Source organism: Haemaphysalis longicornis, unplaced genomic scaffold (assembly GCF_048455015.1).
Source record: "Haemaphysalis longicornis isolate Haplotype H1 unplaced genomic scaffold, Haemaphysalis longicornis Haplotype H1 scaffold_2, whole genome shotgun sequence".
NCBI lineage: Eukaryota > Metazoa > Arthropoda > Arachnida > Ixodida > Ixodidae > Haemaphysalis > Haemaphysalis longicornis.
In genome coordinates, this window is record NW_027526295.1 from 50,885,944 (window position 1) to 50,909,202 (window position 23,259).

Genomic DNA, 23,259 nt, shown 5'->3' on the forward strand with positions numbered 1-23,259 from the left:
ATCTAATAAGTGCCAGGTCATGCGACCGTGTTCAACATAGACCGTCTGCACCCCCGTACCCCTGGGAATACATGCGTTGTATTCAATTAAATTGGTATGTTCTAATTTTCCTCAAAGAAAATGCTCCAGTTGTATACCGATTGGCGTCCTTTTTTTGAAGCTAGGTCCGCCGGCCGTTACAACTCTGTTCGCGGACGCAATCGCACGATAAATCGCGTGTGCGTGTATTTGTGCGCGCATTTACTGCCCTCAGGCGCTTTGAGCGCCGACCTGGGGATGGTGTGTATTATATTCGAAAATTTTAGAACCACATGCTGAACAAGCCTAACACGGGATACCAATAATTACGCACGCTTGCAGTCGATGGTTGGCGCATAATTTTATCCGAGAAGAGCAGCTGAGTAAACATTTTGTTTGAGACAGAAGCAACTTCCATGCAAGACCAGCGCTCTATGCAGACGACGCCGATTCATTAACTGTAATTACACACAAAAATGCCTAAAAATGACCCTAACAAAACTTTTCAGCGAGCATGTATGAGCAATAAGTCAGACGATTTTTTTTTTCGTTTGCCAGCGATTAGTTCTCTTTTCTGGTTATCACATTTACTTTTGTCGCCAGGGGGACCGTCGCAGCGTGCAGCGGAATTACCATCGCTATGAGGAGCACCGTTCGGTGCTGTGGAACAGAAATTTGGAATAAATAGCCCGAAATTTTGAGGTGGGCCCGTATGTGTCTCCTACTATCGTCACCTATTTCCCCTGCGAGGCTATGGCGGCCCACGTTCTCGTGAGATGGCCTAATGACGCGAAATGGGACGTCTATCCGTTGCGCAGCGTGAAATCGGCGGAGCTGCAGTGCAGGCTCAGTGATAACCCCAAGAGCGCTAAAGAATTAAAGGAGCCTATTGAGATTGAGTGGGAAGACGGAAAAGTTGCTGCTGCATTCATCCTGGCCGTTGGTAAGTAAAAATCTTTGTACTGTGCTTCAAATGTGAGGTTAGGATTGGGCCTCGGGCCTGTGTGCGGTGATGGCTGTCAGTGGGGCTTTGTGCGAGGTATTGTTAGCTTTATGTATTACCTTCGAAAATATTGTTTAGCGCTTGTCCAAAACCTTTGTGTCATCGAGTTCGAGCTAAACGGAGAATATTAGTACGTAAAGCTTAGCGAAACACTTTTTTTTAAAGGCGCGGTGCTGAAATAGCGCCTTTGTTGTGGTCACGTGGTTTGCGACAGCGAAACGTGGTACTTGGCCGGAGACGAATACCAGCGCGGTGAACCTCGCTACACTTGCGAGGAGCGTTAGGGCTCGGTCATCTCCTTGAATGCTTTTTTACGCGTGTTTCACTTGCATGCTGTATTCCTATTCACCTTAAAACGTTTTCTTGCCACTTCTGGTGCCACACTTTCTCGTCTTGCCAGCACCAGATCACGCGGTTTAACGTTTTTTTTTTTTTTTTTTAATCGTTAGCCCCCTGGAAGGCTTCAATTTTGCTGTAGTTCACGGACAGTGTGTTTAAGACGTTTCATTTCTTTCTTTCTTGATTTCCTTCTGCGCGGGAACGTTCGGCATGAATCACTCGAAAAGCATTGAAATACAAAAAATACCTCTCTTACCTATTACTATGTTGCAGTGTTTGAATGTCGTTAGCATGCGTACCTTTCGGCACAGTGCTTTCGTAGGCGTGGTTAGAAGCTTCCTTATTCTCGCCGACGCGGTACTCGGATATTTCACGACTTCGCTCTGAGTGAAGTTTCGCTCCTTGGAACTTGTAATTCAATAAAAAGTAATGGTTGCGGCAAGGTAACGTTTCTGTGTGAGCTGTTTGTTGAAGCTGCTTATAACGCGCAGTGTACATGGTGAAAATTGTAGATGCTTGGGGCGTGTGCAGGTATACAATAGTATGAGGCGAAAGAAACTCGCACAAAAAAGGCCCTCTCTGCCTGCGCCGCGAAGAGCAACAGGATCATTCCAATGCAAAAATAAAAACTACCCAATTCAGGTGAATTTATATTGGAAAAAATGCATTTCCGATCAAAACAAGTGTGCATGTCCTTCGGAGTGCACCTAGTCTTTTTTTTTTTTTTTTTTACTACTACTACTCAGGCTTTACTGTGGGGTTTTCCTGTTAGTGTAAAGGCTTCAAAGTAGGCTTCCAATTTGCATCTGCGTAAGCATGCCATATTTAAATTTAGCTGCCAGTGTTAGCCAATGCCTGATTTGTTTTTGGTGGATGCAGCTAGGATGCTAATTGTTAAAATAGCAAAAAGTAAGACTGAATGCGTGTAATCTGGCATCGAACATACTGCAGCCTGTTTCTGGGATATCTCTACTGTAAAGTTCAGAGAGAACGTCCTCCCCCGAAACATCGCCCACCCCCCTTTAGGGGTGACATATTCCATTTACTAAAGGTACTGACTACAGTGACGGGGCCCCGTCACTTTAAAAGAATCACTACAGTGACGGGGCCCCTTCAGTATAACAAAATCAAAACAAGCCGATTAGCCGCTGTGTCTCATTCTGGGATTTGGTGTAGTGGTTCAGCCGCTGACTACGGACATTGTAGTCCGTGGTTTGATTCTCGCACCGTGTTTTCTTTTTTTGTGTGTGTGTTTGTGTGTGTGTGCGTGGCCGTGTGGTTAGCTGTTTTGTAACAGCAAAACAATTCACGCGGTGAGAGCAATCGGTCTTGGTTTTTTACTCAAGCGTCTGAACCGCTCCCGCTCACTGGAGCCAAGGCCGACGTATCCATCGCCAGTTACGCCCGATCTCCTGTAATTATTACCAGTGATTAATAATTAACACTGACTCTGGCTAGTCGGTGAGCGGAAGCGGTTTGGCCGGTTAGGTAAGACCGACTGCTCTCGCTGAAATATTAAGCGGGCGTTGGGTGGCGGCTTGGAGATCCGTTCGGATAGAGCTAGAGTTAGTCCGACCATCTGTAATTATTAATAATGATTAATAATTATCAGTGATTCTGGCTAGTCAGTGAGCGGTAGCGGTTTGGCCGGTTGGGTAAAAATCGAGACTGCTCTCAACGCGAGTGTGGGCCCCGTCACTGTAGTGCAGATTTTAAAGCGACGGGCCCTGTCACTGTAGTCAGTACCTTTACTAAAATACCCGAAAGATTGGTGATCCCCTAAAATTGCACTATCTTTGACGCGTTTGAAGGCCCGGGGAGCTCCCTCCACGAAACTTTCCTGTGGCTACAAACACAGCTGATGTCTCGATTTTGAACACAAGCTGCCTGGCTTGACAAGCAAGCGGAAGAGGAAAGGCTAGTGGGTAGGAAGAAAATAAGAGTTGGGAGATAGTCTTGGAATCGTTTAAGCGGTGCAAGCCTTGGTGGTTTTTAAGATGAGTTCAGCCAGTGCCTGGCCTTTGCCAGCACAGAATTGGCGAGGGGGCCCAAAGCTCGGGAGAGCATGATGAACGAAGTGCTGCAGCTTGTGTTTGACTCTGACAGCGACGCATCACCGATGCCTTCAGAGACGATGATTGAACAATATAAACACGCATGATCTATTCATGCAGTCACTTATTTGTCTTTTCAGCACCTGACTGAAGTTCACCATGTCGTAGTAGTTTTTACTTGATATCCCCACAATTTTGGTTGGCGGGGTGTCCACTTTTTGTCAATTTTCCTTTTTTTTCTTTTTTTTTTCTTTTTTCGCCTGACCCCAAAGAATGGTCATCCCGTTTTTTCGCACGGTATCTCTGTAGCTTGGGTGGGCGTTCTTTCGGAACTTTAAAGTAAACTGCAGGTATCGGGAAAATCCCACTGTTGCAGTTTTCTGTCAAATTGTAGCAGGGTTGACCCTGATTTCTGACTTGCTCTCCAGGCACAGCAATTGCCATGGAGCGCAAACGCACAAAGCTTGTGCAAGCGGAAGGCCTCGCAAGTGCTCGGCCCATGGAAGTCCCCAGGAGCGAGCATCCTTTGGAGCCCGTGGAAGTCTCCACAACCGACAAGGTTACCCAGTCCCCAGATTAAAAAAAAAAAAAAGTGCAAGCAAACCTTTTCAACACAGCCATGGTTTTGCTTATGTTTAGTTTGTTACATCAGAAATTGCACTAAGGAACTTGTCTTTATGCCCCCGTCACAAGCCTTTTTTAACACTTGTTGAAAGCACTGCAGGTTGGGGACTGTTACAAAATCTTTTTTTCAGTAATCCCTTCTGTTGCACTTGCATGCAGTTTTGAACCTTTCAATGTTTCCATTGCATTCAGGGGCACTGACCGTTGCTGAGTTGTACAAAGCCACAAACTTCATCTGGGGATGTTAACGTGTAATGGAACGAGCTAAAATGCAGTCGAGATTAATTCGTAGCTTGAAGCCTGCCAAATGCTTGGTATGGAAGCGTGTTTTGTACGGGAGCTTTTTGCTTATCACTTCTGGTGTTATTTGTGGACTCCATGGGAAGGAATTTGGCATTAGTTCATGTATTCCTATGGCTTGCAGAACCCCCATGAGGCATAGCCTTAGAATTGTGTTAAATCCTAACCTGGAACGGGGCTTGTAGCAGCGGTGGGTGCCTGGCATGCTGAACAAAAATATGAGTGTTAGCTTCGCCCATTTGCCGCCCTATGCATGGCATCACTGTAGCCGTGGGCTTCATGTTTTGTTTATGAAACTTATCTCTTGCAATCCTGGGTTTCCTAAAATAGTGGGGGAGCAACTTTTTGAAGTTTACATCTCAAAAGCTCTTGCCTCTTAAAAGTACTTGTGAACTTGGCTTGAACGTTATTTTGAATGGAACCGACCTGCAACCGACCTGCAGCTGCTAGGCCACACATTTCATTTCGGGGTGCATTTTGTTGGCATTCAGGCAATTCACCAAAATAGACGTGAAGTGCCAAAAGCAGAATTTGGAAAAGTAGTTCATAATCTGCCACGTTTTTCTTGACCTTTTTTCAGGAAATGTGTGACGTCGGAGTTTGGGTTTTACGTGGTTTACTGTTGCACTCTAAATGGTTGCATGCCTCTTCTCATGTTGCAGCTATTTTCACTGACGTTTACGCTGAATTTTTCATGTTATGCTGATGACATAACATCCTCTAATAGCATCCTCTTTACCTGTAATAGAGCATAACATCCTCTTTGCCTCTAATAGAGCAAAGTAGACATGTTTTCATTGATGCTTTAAGCTTTCATTAAACAGTATGCAATTTTTTGTCATTACCTGCTGGTTAGTTTTGTAACATGTCTTTGGTTTCACCATTCTTCTAGCGCAAGTGCAGCTGCGGTGGCGCTCAAGATTTGGAAGACGTGTTGGAGCTTGTGAAAAGCCTGGAAGGCAAGTTAGAAGCCGCAGGACAAAAAATCAAGCGTCTGAAACAAGAACGCAATGAAGCCCGCCAGATGCTTGGTATGGAAGTGGGTTTTGTACCGAAGCTTTTCGATTATCACTTCTGGTGTAATTGTGGACTCCATGGGAAGGAATTTGGCATTAGCTTTTTCATGTATTCCTAAGGCTTGCAGAACCCCCTGACTAACTTTGGACTATTTGTGGCGAGTCCTGGACTAAATTAGAGCCCCGCTATTTCAACTCTCTTAGCTTGCTCGTTACAGTACACAAAGACTGGGCAACGTGCCCATTGCATGGATTGCATATTTTACAATGGGAATTATGTGTAACAAGGCATGTATACCTAATACTGCTTGTAATATAATTCCTGTTGTACAGAACTCTGTGTAGAAGACTTGGATAAACAAATGACTGAATGAATGAAAAAAAAAAACCTAAATCGCAAGGTATAAGGTGTTCTTGGTGCCATTTTGGTACAAAGGCACTAGTGTTGCGGTCTGTGGTTTGCTCTTTAGCATTGCAAGAAAGAAAAAGAAGTGCAGGGAAGAGAAATGCCAGCTTTAATGGTTAATTTTCAAACAACGCTAGCCATTGTTCATTGTGCAAATGCCAATGGTTAAATGAATTGGGATCTTCCGGTTACAGAGTTGTTCAGCCTTTAGTGGCCCTTTAAAGGAGTAATGACACAATTATTCTAGTCTTTTTTTGCTGCTGCAATGGGTGCCTACCAACTTAATAATCGTAGAATGGCACGTTAAATGGTCAACTGCAGCGTAATAATTACATACAGCTTTGTTCATTCATTTTGGTTTCGATGAAATGAGCACTGAGGTTGCTGCATTAACAGGATGGAAGTCTTGATGCCACTGTTCTTATCATATCAGAACCCGTGTGGACGTGCTCTCATTGTGGCTGTGGTTGCACGCACCTTGGCAGTATGACGTCAGTCCCAAAAACTGTGACTGGATGCGAAAGACAGAAGCGCTTGCCAACAGCAGCCAGTCTTGGCTACGTTTGGGAGCCCTTGCGTCAGCATTGTGGGGCGTGGCTCACGGAGAAGCACTTGACGTGTCATGCTGGTGCCGGTGTTAACCCTTTTGGCCCTGGTGGTGTCAATTGACGCCATCACATAAACGTTCCTCTGGCGCACAGAGAACGAAACCAAAATTGGTAGTTTCGGAGAGAATTGTCCGCCAGTGATGCCTATTGCTATAGATATCACTGTTATTTCATTTTAGTGGAGCTACACGATACAAAAAAGAACAAAACTGTGAAGTTGAAATTATGACACTGAGGGTGAAAAAAATGGCGGTCTCAGTTCTATTCCTAAGCTTGTAAATCTCCCAATACGTGCACTATGAAGCTCGTTCTTTGTTTGTAGGTTCATGAAGTCGCATCGTTTAGGAAAATATGCAGAAGTGATGCCTTAGCTCAACATAAATTTTTTAAATGCCAGATGTCGTAATTGCCTCATTAATAAAGCGGTTAATACTTTTACTTCCAGCCCTATTTTTGGTTTATGGGCTTATGGAACCCTAACATATTGGAAAACATGTAGAAAGCAGTTTTCTTTAAACTAAAAAAAATTGGAGCTGAAAGGGTTAAAAGGGAACCCATTCAGAGCTTTCTCATGCGCGCAGAGATTCAAATTGATTTAAAATATGTTCTGCTGAACAGTTATGGTTTAAACTTTTCGAGGGGGGGTTATACATATACAAAGGTATTTTCATAGTTATCTAGCTTTGAAATTGTGTGTCAGTTGCTTTCTGCAGTTATTCTGAACCACCTTGCTCGTAAATTGTTGCACTACCTGTTGCGGTGGCTCAGTGGCTATGGCATTGTGCTGCTGAGCACATTCGCGGGTTCAATTCTTGGCCGCAGCGGCCGCTTGTCTGATCGAGGCAAAAAGCGAAAACGCCCGTGTGTTCAAGATTTCAGCGCATGTTAAAGATCCCCAGGTGGTCAAAATTAATCTAAAGCCCTCCACTACGGCGCGCCTCATTGCTTGTGTAGCATCGGCATGCTAAACCCTACAATCAATCAAATTGTGTTGCACTGTTTAGTTTCACTCTGGCTTGTTGCACTCTTATATGAAAATTCATTTTTGCTCTTAGTGCCTATGATGGCAAGGTTATATACAGAAGGCTTGCTCTTTTTTGCTTTTTAGTTCTTAGAGCGGTGTTTTTTTATGTATTCTTCAGATGTACCAAAGCTCGTGAAAAAACTGGTGAAGGCCACTTCTGCGCCCCCCGCTGCAACGCTGATGGCACCCCAGGTTCGTTGCAGCATTTTTCTTTGTGTTGGTGTGCCAAATGTTCTGTGCTATCGTGATACATTTTGTTCTAGTATTTGCCCAAAGCAGTGTCTCTACAAATTGTGTGCCACCTGAGATAAGTCGGTAGTTTACACCGGGCATTGTGAACATTTTTTTATTTGCGTATTTGTTCAACTATTACATTCTTTGATATTGTCTTCACTTAGAATTTCAGTATTGCAATATTTCCGAGGTATTAAGCTGCAACACAGTGATGGTTCCCCTGCTTGTTTCCAGTCACGGGCACATAACCGAGAAAAAGTAACAGTGTTACAGTTACCTAACCTAAAAGAGCAACTCTGTTACATTTACAGTTACTAATTTTCCAAAAGGAACTAGTTACAGTTACTGCAAAAAAGTAACGTCGTTACTTTTCCGTTACTGAAAATATTTGGCTTATTTAATAGAAACGTACGAAGGCATGCAGGTATTAAAAATTTTGTAGTAAAGCCTACACGAGGGGAACCTAAAATGATGCACTCTCATGCCCAAACCAACAATTGTTCTGTATGCCTCATTTTTTTTTTTATTACGGAAGTTTTGCTGTCCATCATAAGGAACTTTAATTTTTTTTGTTGCTTCACTCTCACTGTAAGAAATTTATTTGCAAACATCATTGTAGCATAGAATTAGTTGCTTTTCAAAGTTGGAATCAGAGAGGCCGAACTTGTACTATACCGAGCTGGATGACAACACAACCGAAACAATCTTTCAATGTCAACTTAATTTATTTTTGCCTACAATGCTGTCGCTTGTCCGCCCTGCGTAGTGAGAGAGTATGGGAAAAAGGGGGCAGAGGTGGTGGATCGACGGAAGGCCCTTGGAGGAAAGGGGAAACGGACGTGGGAGTACATCGGTTGTTGAGGTGTTTTTGAAAAGTACTCAAATAAGGCGCTTCGTTAACTTTTATTTCATACTTTTGTTTGGAGACGGAGACCAATTTGAGCCATTGCCGAAGCGACGTTTGTCCGAGGGCCCGTGGGTGAGAGCGATGTCGGGCTGCTGAGGAAAATACTCCAGCTTAGACTTAGAAACTTCGGAGTCGTTCTCCCGCCCCAACCCCCATCCACCCCCATCCCCGGAATGGGACAAGATATTTCCAAAGGGAATAGAAACTGAAATGAACACTTCACTGCTTTCCCCCTCCCCTCCTCCCCCTGTCCTCACAAAGGTGGATTTTGCAGTCTCGGCTGGAAAAAACTGCTCTCGCAATCCCAACCTTCCACAGCAATTACTTTGCCGTTCCCAGGAACCCCTCCCTTCGTTTGCTTTGAGGCGTAGGCCGAACGAAGCTCGTCCAAGTATTCCTTGCACCCAACATTCAGAAGCAGATGTAGCTACTGTTTTCGTTTCGGCCACAGCCCTCGAAACAGTCGCGAGGCTTTCCAAGAACATTTCTTCGTGCAGTGGCAGTGTGGTCAGACGTCTGCCGGCCAAGATGCTGGCTGGTGTGAGGGCACTCGGCCACCATCGTTGGGGTCGTCGTATGTGTGGAGGGACATTAAATCTATTACTTCCTCGACCTCGTTAGAGTGCTTGGTACAGCTTGATGAAGCCTCTCCTCTAGACCAGGGCTCCCAAACGCGCAGTCCCAAATACGGCCAGGGGTCTCTAATGCGCACAATGGTCGCAAGCTACTGCGACTTGTGAACCGAACACTCTACAGTGCGCACAGGGCTGGACGAGCGCGAGGCCGCCGAGAGACTCCCCGCAGTGTTTTACGACCCTGCAAACGTGGCTGCACGTCGCAAATGAGAACGCGACGCCCTGACCGGAGTTTTCCAGGCTTCCGCGAAAGTGCAAAGGTTTCAGTGCGTTGTGCGGTGTTTGTGGGTGTTTGTTTTCCTGTTCGCCTTTGTGTCAAACACTTTTACTGCACTCCAAATGGGGCGGAAATGGTGTAGCCATGCGTCGGACTATCGGTTCTGGCGCGTCAACATGCATCCACGTGCGCTTGGGCGCTTGTCGCAGCATTATTTATGGCCTGGGTGAGAGCGATGTCGTGCTGCTAAGGAAAATACTCTAGCTTAGACTTAGAAACTTCGAGTCCCTAGTCATGGTAAAAATTACTTTACTTACTAGGTATTGCTGAAAAACAAGTGCCTCTGCACGTTTACACGATTTAATTTCACTGAATTGCATCGGAATTGGGTTTCTCTTTTCTAAACTGCCGAATGAGTCTGAACTTCGTTTTTTATTTTTTGTATGTGGAGCTGAAGCAGCAAGAAAGTACATTGAGGTATTAGCAATTTTGGAAGGGCCATTAAAGGAGCCATGAAGACAAAACACAAGTTTGTGTTATTCAAAAGTTTTTGTGTTCTATATAGTCAGAAGAAGATAATAACCAGCAAGTTTATGTTTATGAATGTCAACAACCATCAGCCACGGAGTTTCGTTCTCAACTTCATGCATGCTTTTCCGCATTGCATGCGTGTCCCGAATACTGCTCTGGCCGTAAATGCAAGGACAGTCAGTCAATGGCAAGATGTTTTTACGTCGCATGGGGACAAATTGGTGCCTCTGATAATGTTAAACCACCCGATTTCTTCCAGAAAATCCACCCGAAATTGCGCATTTTAAATTGGAGGTTGGGCTTCACTGCATGGCATGGGCACCACATGTGCTAGCATTTTTTTATCTGACAAACTGTTCTGTGCAAGTCAATTTTTTTTCTTGGACGTGTTTTTGAAACGTTTCCCTACAAAATTTCTTTTTGAAATTTTTTTTTACTACCGATGGTTTGTTATACATAACTCATTTTTTATAATTTTCCTTAATAACTTAACAAAAATTTCGATTTTGATATTTTTTTTGCAACTATGATGTATGCGAACATTTTAAAAACTGCTGTTATTGGAAAGAGCGCTAAACTGTCTACATTTTGTGTTTCTGTAATCAGTGCCTAAGCATTGTTTCTAGCAGAAAAAAATGTTTTCTTAGACCTCTAAAAATCTGTTAATTTCCCGCGGTATGGAAAAGTTTAGACGAAATACAACTTTGTCCAGTTTGAAAGAACTAGTCTTTGGCAACTCGGTCAGCACCATTCCAGGCACAAACTGAGTTTTTCAGTACAAGAACTTTCAAATTTTGCACTGCAGTGGAGTAATATTGGCCAGCATTAATAGTGATTATTGGTGTGTGAACTGCACGTTAGCATCAGAGTGTTCAGTCAAGTGGAACGGAACTCCCAGTCCTGTTTTTTGGTGGCTGCCAATCGCTCGAACAAGCTTTTACCATGTCTTTAAGAAATTGCCGGAAAGTGGCTGGGGAGTCGCCACTGCTCTGTATGTTGTCTTTAATATATTGATTGTTGTTTGGGATAAAAATTGGTTGTCAGGACAAACTTTTTTTTAATGAAACAAACCTATATATTAGCCCCTTTATAAGCCCTTAGATGCTTTCAGCATCTCTAGCAGCTGATAGTCGCTTTACAGTGCTTCAACTTGGAACAATGGTGACGATAATTTTGGATTTTTGTGGCGCAAAGGCAACTAGGGCAAAGAGCCTAAACACAGGTCAAACTTGAACAGACAGAATGTGAATGGGACAAAAGACACTACAGCTGTGTGTACCGCTTTTTGTGGTGCCAAACAGTCAACTTCAATGAACTTTTTGCTCCTCCTAAAATTCCTCGAAATCAGTTTGCGAGTGCACTACTGATAATATGAGATACGCAATTTGCAAAAGCTCATGATCATCAATGCTATTTCATTTGCTGCTTGTTATGCTGTTGTTCCCTCTGCCATTTCAACATTCCAGTGTGTCCGTTTTGCTGCTGGTAGAACCTGATTACGGGTTAAATATGAGTACAGGATAAACACGATTACGGGTTTTACATTTTTTTTTTTTTTTTACAGGTGGACATAGGAGACGGAGTGCTCGTGCCACAAAGCCTGCTGGCCAGGATTAAGAGCAGCGCAGCCCTCCAGCCCACAAGGTTTGCCCGGGACCTTCTGCGGGCAGTTTTCACAGCCGAGGAGCTGGCCGGCTCCTCACTCCATGGCAGAACCTGTAACGCTCAGAAACAGGCTGCCGCAAAGAAGGCGCTGGACCCAAGGAGGCTGCAAGCCGTCCTGTGTAAGTTTGCCCTTGAGGTTTCTCCTAATTTTTGTTAATTTTACACGTTCCTTTAATTCAACTTGTGTTTTCGAATACTAAAGCTGAACTAGGCTCCTCTGTATTAGCTGGTGATTGATACGTACTTGGGTAGAGCACAAAGACAAACGAACTTGTTAGCATGTTTGTCTTTTTGTCAGGGACCCTGGACGTGGCATTATTTAGTGCTGGTGCTTGATTTTCACAGCACCATAGGAATGAAAACTTATAAGTACCGGGCAGCTGGACGGGTGGCGCCACCACTCGGTGCTCCCTTTGTTAGTGGAAGGAGCCGGTGTATTGGGCTACACTGCCTCCTATCATTTTTTCCGTGTTTGCTTCGGTGCTTTGAATGGTTTGGTGGTGTTGTGAGTGGATATGTGTGGTGAAACAGTCTAGACAGTTGTGTTGGGTTCTTAGATGTAATGACCGCTACGTAAACTTGCCGGACGCTTCTAAAGTTGGGTATGGGCTGCCCTGAAGAGCTGTGTTTGCAGCACTCCATGCTTGGCTTCACCCGATCTGAGTACGAATAAAACTATTAGTATTCATTTCTTAAATGCTGTAACAGCTACATAAAATTGTCGGACAGTTCTAAGTTTCAGAATGGACTACATTGATATGATCGCTTTTTACAGCACTCTGCATCTGACTGCACGTGATCTGAGAAGGAATAAAACTATTAATATTAGTATTTATTTCTACCACTTTAAATTAGCTTCACTGGTTTTAATGACTACGGTTTCCACACCAGCCTTGAGAATGGGATACCTTGATAAGTGTGCTTTGAAGAGAAAGGCACTTACATACACGAGATTGATCACCGTGTGGCTGTGGAAACGTCGCTGTAGTATACACTTTCTTTCTTTAACCGTGAGCTTCGTGCCTTCAGTTTTGGTGAGCGACACTGTGACTGCATGGGAGCCTGAGAGCCGAAGCGGAACTCCCACGTTTGTAGTGGTCATTTTTATCAAGAGCCAAAGTTATTCAGCCACCAGACAGCATAAGCTACAAACCATCCCCCCTTGCCTTCCCATTTCACCACCTGCATGGAATAAACGCTGGCACCGATAGTTAGAAAATGTGGCAGTAATAATTGTCAGCCTGTCTTTTTTAATGCTTAAGTATTCTTTGCCGGGTACCAAAAGGAATCGTGAATCGCCTTGTGAAGAAACCAAAAAAACGCGCACTCTCAAATAGGAGTGCATTAGCCTGAGTCCTCCAGCACAGATACATTTCAGACACGCTGGAAGCAATTAGGGTTTAAAGAGGTGTGTATGTACGTGCAATCATCCAGCCTTCAGTCTAACGACGACGATGATTGAATGCGAAGCTTTCTTTGTGCGGAAAAGAATGGAAAGGGTAACAGTCAAAGACACTGCGATCAAAAGACCAAACTGTGTGCTGGTCACTTTCAAAGCTCAACTAGTCTAAGTTTAAATCCAGAAGGCAACGTAGAAAATTTCATTAGAAAGCTTTCCAATAAACCATCATCGTATGACTGAGGAGGGCATGATTTCTCAAGCGTAGGGGGCAGCTTGTAAAACGTGACTGCAGTATTCAGTCGTGCAACTGATGGCAAATTTTTGGCACCCTCCTCTCTCTCGTCCTTTACCAGTGCAGGAATTGTTTTTTGACAAACCATTTACTACTAGCGAGCAACCAAGTCTTGTAAAGCAATGCTTTTTCATGGCAAGCAACAACGTTCTACTATCGTGTGATATTTATTCTGTAAACGATTCCCGCTGACTGTAGTGAGCGTATTTCTGTGAAATTAAACACATGAAGTTAATGAAGTTAGAGTCGGTCCATCACCATTTTTGTTTTAGGGAAAGTCTTAGAAGGCACTCGCAACTTTGTCTCGCTTGTGCACGACGCCGTTCCGTCCTCAACTGCCAAAGGCCAGCGCCATAGCATTCCTGGATTGGCTGCACACATCGGCTTTGTAGGAGCATTTAGCTGCAGTGTATTCCTCGATACCCCAAACTACATGCAGGCATGAAACATGTACGTAGGAATGGACTTGCACTTCCAGCTTGACATACAGCTTGGTGCATTGAGCGTCGTCTGCTATTTAATTACTGAGTATGGGCATAAATCAAATACTTGGCATGCCACATAAAGGTCGCCTCTAGTTTCAAGATTTACCGAACTGAAAAAAAAGTCTGTGTGTTTGTCTACGCTTTGCAAGCTGCACCGTAGCAGAACGACAGAAAACCTTGCACAACTCCGCGGCGCTGACCGTCGCCGGCATTCCACTGAAGAGCGGTTCGCCACGGGCGGCGCTGTTCGCTGAAGCGGCGGTGGTGCCGCGCAATGGCACCATCGCCGCTTCAGAACGGCACCACCGTCCCTATAGTATATTGAAGAAATTAAGCTTACCATCTTCAGCTTTAGGACACTACCATGGGTCGAATACGGTGGAAAGAAAAATGTGGAATTTGTTTGCATTAGCATTAACGACAGTAAGCTGTATTTGAGCATATGTCCAGGTGGCAATTGTTCCCATTTTCTACATTTTGCAGTATTTGCACAATTTTGTGTTTACATCTATAGCTAAGTTAACAGTATTGAGTATATTATGCATTCTGAACAGGCCAAAAACTATGTGTGGTACGTGTCTGAGTTTGTTTTCTTGAAAAGTTCGGCTTGTAGAGGCAAATTTCAGAACATATTATCTCTACACAATGTTGGGCAGCACTTCAGCAACTTGCCAGTGCAAACGTAGACCTGTATTACAAGTTGCTTAGATGAATTGAAATAGCTACTGATGAACGCCTTTTATCCAATATATGCCAGTATGTGTGCATGTTGTGTGTTTCTGTAGACCTTAATATCTTAATGTTGCCTGCAAACGAAATAATTTGTCGCATTCACTCTTTTTTTTTTCAGCCTTCACCTGCTCGGAGTTCGGGGTTAGTGAAAAAGAAATTTCTGGCTCCCTGTCATCAATGCTTGCCCGGGGCCAGGTGGCCAAGTAAGGTTAATAAACGTGCAAGTGGCGAAAGAATTGTCACTGTTTTGCTGCGTGGCTTGTGGGAGTTGGCATTGCCAGTCCCAGATGCCACAAAATATTGTACAAAGTTGTTCTTGCAAGCTACTCAGCCAATGTGGAGACATTGAACACAACCCATATAGATCTGGGAGCCATTTATCAACACTTGGGAAAAACTCAAAAGGTGCTGAAAATGTAGAGGACGGGTACGTGCAGGTTGCTTGGAGGAAATGTGAAGGTTGGAAACTCAAAATTTCAATATAGGGGACACTCGCAGGACTTTCTGCGTCCTCCGGGCGTATACGCCCGGAGGACGCAGAAAGTCGGTGGCCAAAGTCAATATAGGGGACACTTGCAGGACAGACAGGGTCTATAGCCTTCGGTAAATATACAGTACACATGGAGGACAGAAACACAAAGTACGCTTGGAGGACACAGAAAGTCGGTGGCAAAATTCAGTATAGGGGACACTCGCAGGACATACAGGGTGTACATCCTTCGGGAAATATACAGTACACATGGAGGACAGAAACACAAAGTACGCTTGGAGGACGCAGAAAGTCGGTGGCGAAATTCCAACACAGGGGACGCTCACAGGACATACAGGGTGTACATCCTTCGGGAAATATACAGTACACATGGAGGACAGAAACACAAAGTACGCTTGGAGGACGCAGAAAGTCGGTGGCGAAATTCCAACACAGGGGACGCTCACAGGACGTACATAGTCTGTCGCCTCCGGGACGTAGACTGTCTTTTGACTGGACGTAGAAATTTTCATAAGGGGCTGTGCTATTTCCGTTACTATAGCAACGGATTGTACGGCTCAATCAAGAAACCATTTTTACTTCAGTGGTCAAACGGCGAAGTTCAACTATCTATTATGTGGCACCGGCGCAAAACCGAACCATGACGTCGCTGAACAGATGTTTTCTATGCTTTTATTGTATGCTCGGAGCTTCTTTCGCAGAGGCGGAATGGTAGGCTAAGCAAGCCAAGCGAAGTCACCTCCGCCGATGCAGGCCATCCTGACGACGCTGTTGGAACCAATGGTGCTGCTCATGGGCGTGGGCCTGGACGAGGTACACTTCGGGGCCCGGCTGCTGGCGACGGAATTGCTCTCGAGTGAAGTCGTCGCGTACCGGGACCTCACGTCGCACGTGGGCAACAGAGCCTTGTCGGTACGACGTCAGCCTCGTATCACCGCAACTAGACAGCTGGCAGCCCCTTTTGCCGATGCATGTCAAAGTGGAGGGCGATATAGCTTGTGTGCATATTGCTTGATTTCAAATAATGCAATCGCACACATGCGCATACAACACTATGCATGAATGTAGGTGTCAATGTATCTGCTGTATAGTGGATCAGTGATGTTGCATGCTAAGGCATCCCGCAAGACTTTCGGTAGACGTACGTGAACGTGTACGTCAAAATGTTGTGTTTATGGATATTTTCTGCCCATGGACGCGTTCTGCCCATCTCGGGAACCTCCTGGGCGGGAATGCGGACACCCGCCGCGGCGGCTCAGTGGCTAAGGCGTTGCGCTGCTGAGCCCGAGGTCGCGGGTTCGATTCCCGGCCGCGGCGGCTGCTTTTCTGATGGAGGCGAAAAGCAAAAATGCCCGTGTGTACGAGATTTCGGCGCACGTTAAAGATCCCCAGGTGGTCAAAATTAATCCGGAGCCCTCCACTACGGCGCGCCTCATCGCCTGCGTTGCGTCGGCGCGTTAAACCCTACAATCAATCAATCAATCAATGCGGACGATGCACGTAGAGGCTAGAGGTACATATAGGTTCCCCTCTTAAAGTACTGTTTGTTACAGTGGAAAAACGCATCGTTATTACACAATCACTTTACACTAAGCGCAAGTTGCAACATTGTTCACGGTAATCTTCCCATCTGAGATTCGCAACTTTCATAGGACCGGTTTAACAGCAATACCATTTTGTACGTGAAATTTTTGCCTTCTTCCCAGCACCGGCTTCATAAACCTGACAAGGTCCACTTTCTCTGCGACTAAGGAATAAAATGAATTTCTGACTAACCACTTTGTCAGCTAAAATATCGTCATATCTAGTTATAATAGGAACAAATACCAAATCACACATTTGCAACCCAATTTGTCAAACTTTTTCTGTTTGCATTGCATAGACTGCATCGCTCAAAACAACACATTTTTCATCGTTTCTCCAGTCGATAAAGCAGTATTTCATTTGCAAAGCCTGGAAGAAAATGAATACCCTGCAACACATACGACAGCCGCAACGACTTCCAGCAGCAACACTTACTCGATTTGTGATGTGATTGGACAATGTCGAAGATTGTAATTCAAACCAGCTTCAGTTTCGGTTCTGTGAACAACACGCTTGGAATTCGACATTACCGGTGGTTAGACAATCTCGACATCTCAGGAATCTGGCTATTCTGCTTATGACATGTTGTCGCCTGTAGATTGGGTCAGATAAGCCTGCGAGGAACTCTTGGTATAGTAACGTTCAATAGCTGAGGCGGGCACAGTGGTTGAACGCTTTCCGCGTCATCGCAAACACTGAACTGCGAGGCAATTCGCCCCTACTTTGGGAGCTTTCCTGGCTCGTCTATGTGTCGTAAGAGGCCTGTTGGCACCAGGCAGAGGGTAGGCTGCTTTAGCACGGTGCCCGCAAGCAATTACTGCTTATGTCAACACTACGCCAACGAGAACTCGCCAGCGAGTCAGTGTCACTCTGCGCGCAGTCTGCAAACTCCCTTGTTTAGCAATGAATGTGGCAGCGCAAAACTGCGAGTAAAGCACATTACCTAAGTACAAAAAACACTAAAAACATGACCTAACGTGAATCCTAACTTTCCAATCGCGACATACTGCACCTAGTGCTTCAATCCCATCCGCCATAGTCACAGCGATGTTTGGTATGAAAATATAAAGTGTATATTGTACATCCTGTTGGATATTTTAGTGGTTTCAGCATTCCCAGCAGCTTAAACGACTATTTCCTAAATAACGCTTGTGCCGTAGGCGTATCCCAAATTTTTTTGAATATCTTATCTCTACTGAATGCGTTCCTTAGGCAGCAAAAGCGATCGCAAATGCGTAGTCGTGCTGCCGACTGTTGTGCTAGTTACCCACACACAAAAATACTCTTGTACATGGGTTTTAGACTTTCCAACAAAAGTTTCGGTTGCGTTTAATTTATTAGAACCTATCTTAACTCCGCTGTCCCTTTTCCCGCCTCTAATTGGCCTTAGATTTTTTACTAACGTGCCATTCAGTGAAGCATAGCACGTGCGCTTTTGTGGAGCTACTTTGACTGCACAGATGATGCTTGATGCAGTATACAAAGTAAAAAACTAAGGGCCCATCCTTTCAGGCGCTTAGTTTCAACTGAGCGAACAAATTGCGACGACGCTCTGGTGTTCGGCCGACTCACTGTGTCGGAGGGTCGGCGAGCCGCGCAGTAGCGCAGTGAAGCCAAGCCTAATCGAGTAAACGTCATACGAAACATTATAGGCAATTTATAGGGAAGATGTAGAGACGAGGACAGAACTTTCGAACTTATTTTTCTATTAAATAAAGTCGCGTAAATGCTCCGAACGGGGTCAAAACCTGGTCTGGGACTCCATGCCACAATTTGCGAAAATAATTCTACGATGTTTACTGATCACTTCAGTGTCTATTTAGGTCTTTTTGTATCTTGATGACTTTTTGGCGTCGGGTAGCAGAGATAAAGAGGCGTTTTCCGGGATGCGTCACAAACATCGGCGATAATCAGGGGGTCTTAGCTTCCTGGAGGTTTCACACGAAGTGCTTTAGCGACGTAGTCTCAACATCTCGGACGTAAACCTTCCGTTCTCACTGTCACGTCGGTCAGATACGACCTTTTAAGCCGGAAACCGCTACTGCCGTTTAGCTCCACTCACAGGAACTGGTTGAGAGAGCCACTGCCAGAAGCAGTCACCGTGGTGCGCTGAAGAAAACATGGAATCACCTCACTGACACGCGTTCTGAATTCCAGGCGTTCCCCCAAAGGTAGGCCGGTCTTTAACTTCGGCCGGCGGGCGCAATTCGCACAAAGTGACCCACTAATCTAAGCAGACGGCTGCCGCCCCCTGTCATTTTACGAAATAAAGTCAACATATCTGAGCCTTAAAAACTATCCGGGCTCTGCGCTGGCACATGTCCGATTTCAGGAGAAAAGACAAAGCGCGAAGCATCAAAAGAGCGGTTTACCCGACTGCACACAGCCAAGCATTCAACGATGCCAGCTTATGTTCCAACATATCGTATATAGCATAGACACTTAACATCTCGGTCACATTCACAACTCATGCATTCATAACAAATTTTGCTGTAGCAAACAATATTTCCCAACACTTTATCTATGTTCGTATATTAGTCGCCGTAGTAGACTTCAATGATGAACAGCAAAATCAGCATGTATACAATATTAGAGGAGTCCCGTATAAGCTGCTACCGTCATGTGATAAGCCTTATCATGACCGGTCTGGATCAGGACCGGTCATGATCTTGTATTGTCGTAACGGAACGATTGGGTGGATGAATCAACGGCTAGGGGAGCATGAAAATCGAGTAGAAAACAGCACAGACGTGCATTTGGCCATTAGTTGCCACGATTGCGAGTGCACGCAACACTTTGCAGAATGCAGTGTTGTGTTCCGTGACACGAATCAGCGTTAACGAGATACTGTGGAAGCAGATGAAATGCAGCGCAAGGGAAACAACTGCGTCAGTACAACCTGCATACCTTTGACTGTGAAGGAGCAGATGGTATTTGGGTACAGGCAAAACATAGATGGATAAGTATGGAGTTTGCGCCGTACACTGCGCAGTTAGACTGTTTATTCTCCTGTAAGTGCTATTGCTGTAACCTACATGTAGGTTGTGTTGAAAATCACAATTAGTTGGAGGTTGGCTCCTGTCCTTGCCCTTCACACCAAAACTTTTAATTTTTTCGCGATTAAGGGTCTGCACGAAGGAGTGTGAACTAGCCGTACCCGACTCATGAAAGGGGTCCTAAAATACCTTCCGCTGATGCATGGATGTACATGTACCCAAATAAAGCAATGTATTTGCAATCTCCTCCCGCAAGAATTTTGTTAAAGCGATGAGTATTAGCTGAGAAAACGTAAATCAAAAACCGCACATTATAGTCGCTCCGCGTTTCCTCCTCCTTTCGACTTACTCTCCGCTGTTGACGGCGCGAAGCCTTCCCTCCCATGATGCGGCGCTCTTCAGAGGTGACGTACTTCCGCTATGGCGTTCCTCAGACTGCCGTCTGCTACGGGCAAGCTTTGTTGACACCATGAATCCCACACTCCGCTCAAGGCTGGAAAAGCGAACGAAAAATCTGGCCGCATGTATGCGGCAGCCTGGCCTTGCCCTTTCGCGGTGTACGTTGCTGGCGGCACATGACTTTTTATCGGCGGCAAACTCGCAGCCGCACGGGGAGGGTCGTGCGCTCGTTCCCTTGATACACCGCGCACTGTTTATCCCAAAAGCGCCGTATCAGATGTGGCCCCGCTGGTGCCGGGTCTTATTTTGCGGCGGTGGTAATTCCTGCCGGCGGCATGTGAAAAAGTCATATTAAACCGATACAGAACCCGTGCACAAAACGCTTCAATCATATGACCAGTTCAGCTTGGGGCGACGCGTGGTGGAGAGCGGCAACGTTGGCAAAACATGCTCCGCCGCGGCTCTGAGCTTTCAGCGCTGGAGCGAGCGCCATTTCTTTGACAATCTCAAACATCGGTTGCCTTGGCAACAAGGCACAAACCGCTCGAGAAGTCAGTTACGGTTGCGTGATCCCGGTTCAGCTTGGGGCCCCACTTCGCGACATGTGGGCACTGCAGGCGTACCACTCACTCCCATTGGGAAGTGCGAGATGCGTTTGGCATTACAGGAGGCGATGGTGTGTGTGTTGTGGACGCCTTTATTTCGCGATGAAATGCGACGTTGTGCTTCTGCGGGTGGATAGTGCTTCCCATGGTCTGGATTATCTTTCTCGAGCGACGTACGACTCAACCTCGCATGGGGTATGTGCAGTGTGCGTGGCTAAAAGCCATCGGCTTGTGCGCCAGAGTTAAGTGACTTGCTGTTCGTCCCCGCAAACCGCGCGCGAGGTGAGTGCCGAATTTACGACGGGCAGGAGGCAACCCATCCTCTGTCAATCGTGGTTCAGACTTTCAACGCATGTTGTGACGTTGTGTTCGTTAGAAACGCATCTCTGGATTGTTTTGAAGTTGAATAAAATGTATGCGTCAAACCCGGGGATTCGGCTCAGGCCGTTCTCTGCGATTGCACGAAAGAAGTGCCACCGGGCTTAAAAGCTTTTTTATGGAACGCACTCAGGTAACAGAATATCCATGTCGTGTTATGGCCATGTTTGAATTCAATACAAACGGTTAAGCGTTTGTTTTACACTTGTTTTGTTTGTCGTAAAATGCCCAAGCACTCCGGCACTCCGCTGGCAGATCAGCCGGCGAGCCGACGCTGAGCAGACGACTCATCTCTTTGCCGGAAGTGCGTGAAAAAGCCTCCCAATAGCAGGATGTCTAGCTCATGACGAACATCTGGGAATCGATGATGTAGACATGTGAAGATGGCGGCGTCCAAAAACACGAAGGGAAGGGTGAGGAAAAAACGACAAACTTTGCAACAAAAGTGTGAGCTTTCCGCTGCGCCTAAAAGAGTAATACTTGGCACAGAGGACGTTGACGACCCAATCTAACGGTTGCGCTAGTTCATTTAGTGTGCTCAAAATGCCTTTCAGGGCCCCTTTAACAGTGGAGCTTATTACAGCTGTGGCGATGACGCTAAGGCGTAGATGACATGGATGATGATGATGGATGCTATGTCCCGCGATTATACTGCCCAATTTTGTAGAAAGTCTCCAAGAAGAACCTTGTAGCTGTTTGGCTCCTAAAAATGCATACAATCAAGGCATTTTGAGGTACTGGACACGGGGGTTCAAGCTTAGGCTTTCAAGTCCTGTTAATTTCTTTGAAACTATATGCGCTCAAGTCTTTTCAGGGGATGCACACGGGCAAAAAGGCGCGTTAATTGCGTCCTACTGACACTGAAGTTCCACTTCGCTTTATGAAGATGCCAAGGTGCCTTCCTGCGATTATGATCACCACATGTCGCTTGAACCAATCCTAAATCGATATAATGCGTCTATTTGGAAGGCCGTCGAACTCCGCGGCACAATTGCTCTGACATCCAGCTAGCTTCGAGACCTGCGTGGTTTTCAGCCGGTCAAACTCGAAGTGTGTTCCTTCTCCCTCGACTGGCAACACGCATGTTACGCGCATGCGCAGCAAAAGTACATCAAAGCGCACACTTTTTATGGTGCTTCTGGCATTTCTTGTCTCGTTTCAGACGGGCTGAATGCGGAGGAAGTAATCTTTAATTCAGTTGGTTCGTAATATCAGCTTGTCTTACATTTATTTGAAGCCAATGACAAGAATTGCGGCTTGCTTGGACCAAAACAACTGCCGTCAGGTTAGCGGAACGGAGCCTCCCGCCCCTGATACCGAGCTCTCAGCGGTGGTAACCATAACTGATGCCGTCAACCATGATGCAATCTATAATCGTCAACAGGTTCCTTAATGTGAAGTGTTGCCTCATTTTGAATGTGGCAGTACGAAGCCACCGGACAAAAAAAATTCGCAACACATATGTTTGCTGTCAGTGAATAAAACGAGGAAACAGAAGTGTTTATTCGGCGAGAGAAGACTACAAAGACTACATTATTTAGTACTACGTGGACTGCATTTACCATTGATTGCACACATATGCCTTGACCAGTAAATGGTGCGTGTCATCCCAGGTGCGTACCCGGCGTGTGCTCACATTCGCGCTGTGTGGATTCGCCAACGTCAGCTCACTGGGGGTGGCATTTGGCGTGATCAGCACCATTGCACCCAACCGGTCCACTGACCTGGCTAGTATCGGCTTCAGTGCCCTGGTCGCCGGCTGCGTGGCAAACTATCTTACCGCCTGCACCATCGGCAAGTATATTCACGACACGGAAATTCTTCTTCGCAACTTCTGACACTCTGACTGCATGTTGACTTATGCGATCACGGATAGATGTACTGGGCAGCAGTTTCGACGGAAACAGGATGTCAAATAGGCTTGCTTAAGGCGAAAGACCTAAGTGACCGATGTGTGCACAAAAGCGGTGTTGTTGTCAGGTGGAACAATTACCACGGCAGTGAATAATGACAAACTGAAAATGTAGGAATGGGTGTCCCAGAGCATACATAGATGAATATTCATACACAAATCGTTTAGGCTGAAAGCAAATTCAGTGGCATTGGTGCTCATATGAGAATCGAACACGGGTGTTCATTGTAAGATCCCAGTGCACTGCATACGTGGCCATTTGCACGTGGCGAGTGGGGAGAAAAGTTATTCTGTTACGTGCGGCTATGACATCATATTGCGTGGCCTAACGTAACAGCACGCGGCTATTACAAGCGCCCCTCACCGATCGTCTGGTTCTAGGGAAGCGTTAAAATTAAGTGTA

General features: G+C 45.6%; 2 protein-coding genes across 2 annotated transcripts; both read left to right on the forward strand.

Moving 5' to 3' along the window:
• The first annotated feature begins 646 nt into the window (after positions 1-646).
• On the forward strand, positions 647-14,893 carry LOC144167099 (uncharacterized). The gene is made up of 6 exons (XM_077696482.1): positions 647-961; positions 3,843-3,973; positions 5,231-5,369; positions 7,511-7,584; positions 11,481-11,700; positions 14,611-14,893. Exons 1-6 carry the CDS (start codon positions 772-774, stop codon positions 14,697-14,699), a joined length of 843 nt encoding a protein of 280 aa, XP_077552608.1. The 5' UTR covers positions 647-771; the 3' UTR covers positions 14,700-14,893.
• Positions 14,894-15,729: 836 nt separating this feature from the next.
• Positions 15,730-22,782, forward strand: LOC144167959 (putative transporter YutK). Its single transcript, XM_077697073.1, has 2 exons — positions 15,730-15,894; positions 22,558-22,782. Exons 1-2 carry the CDS (start codon positions 15,730-15,732, stop codon positions 22,780-22,782), a joined length of 390 nt encoding a protein of 129 aa, XP_077553199.1.
• Positions 22,783-23,259: the final 477 nt, after the last annotated feature.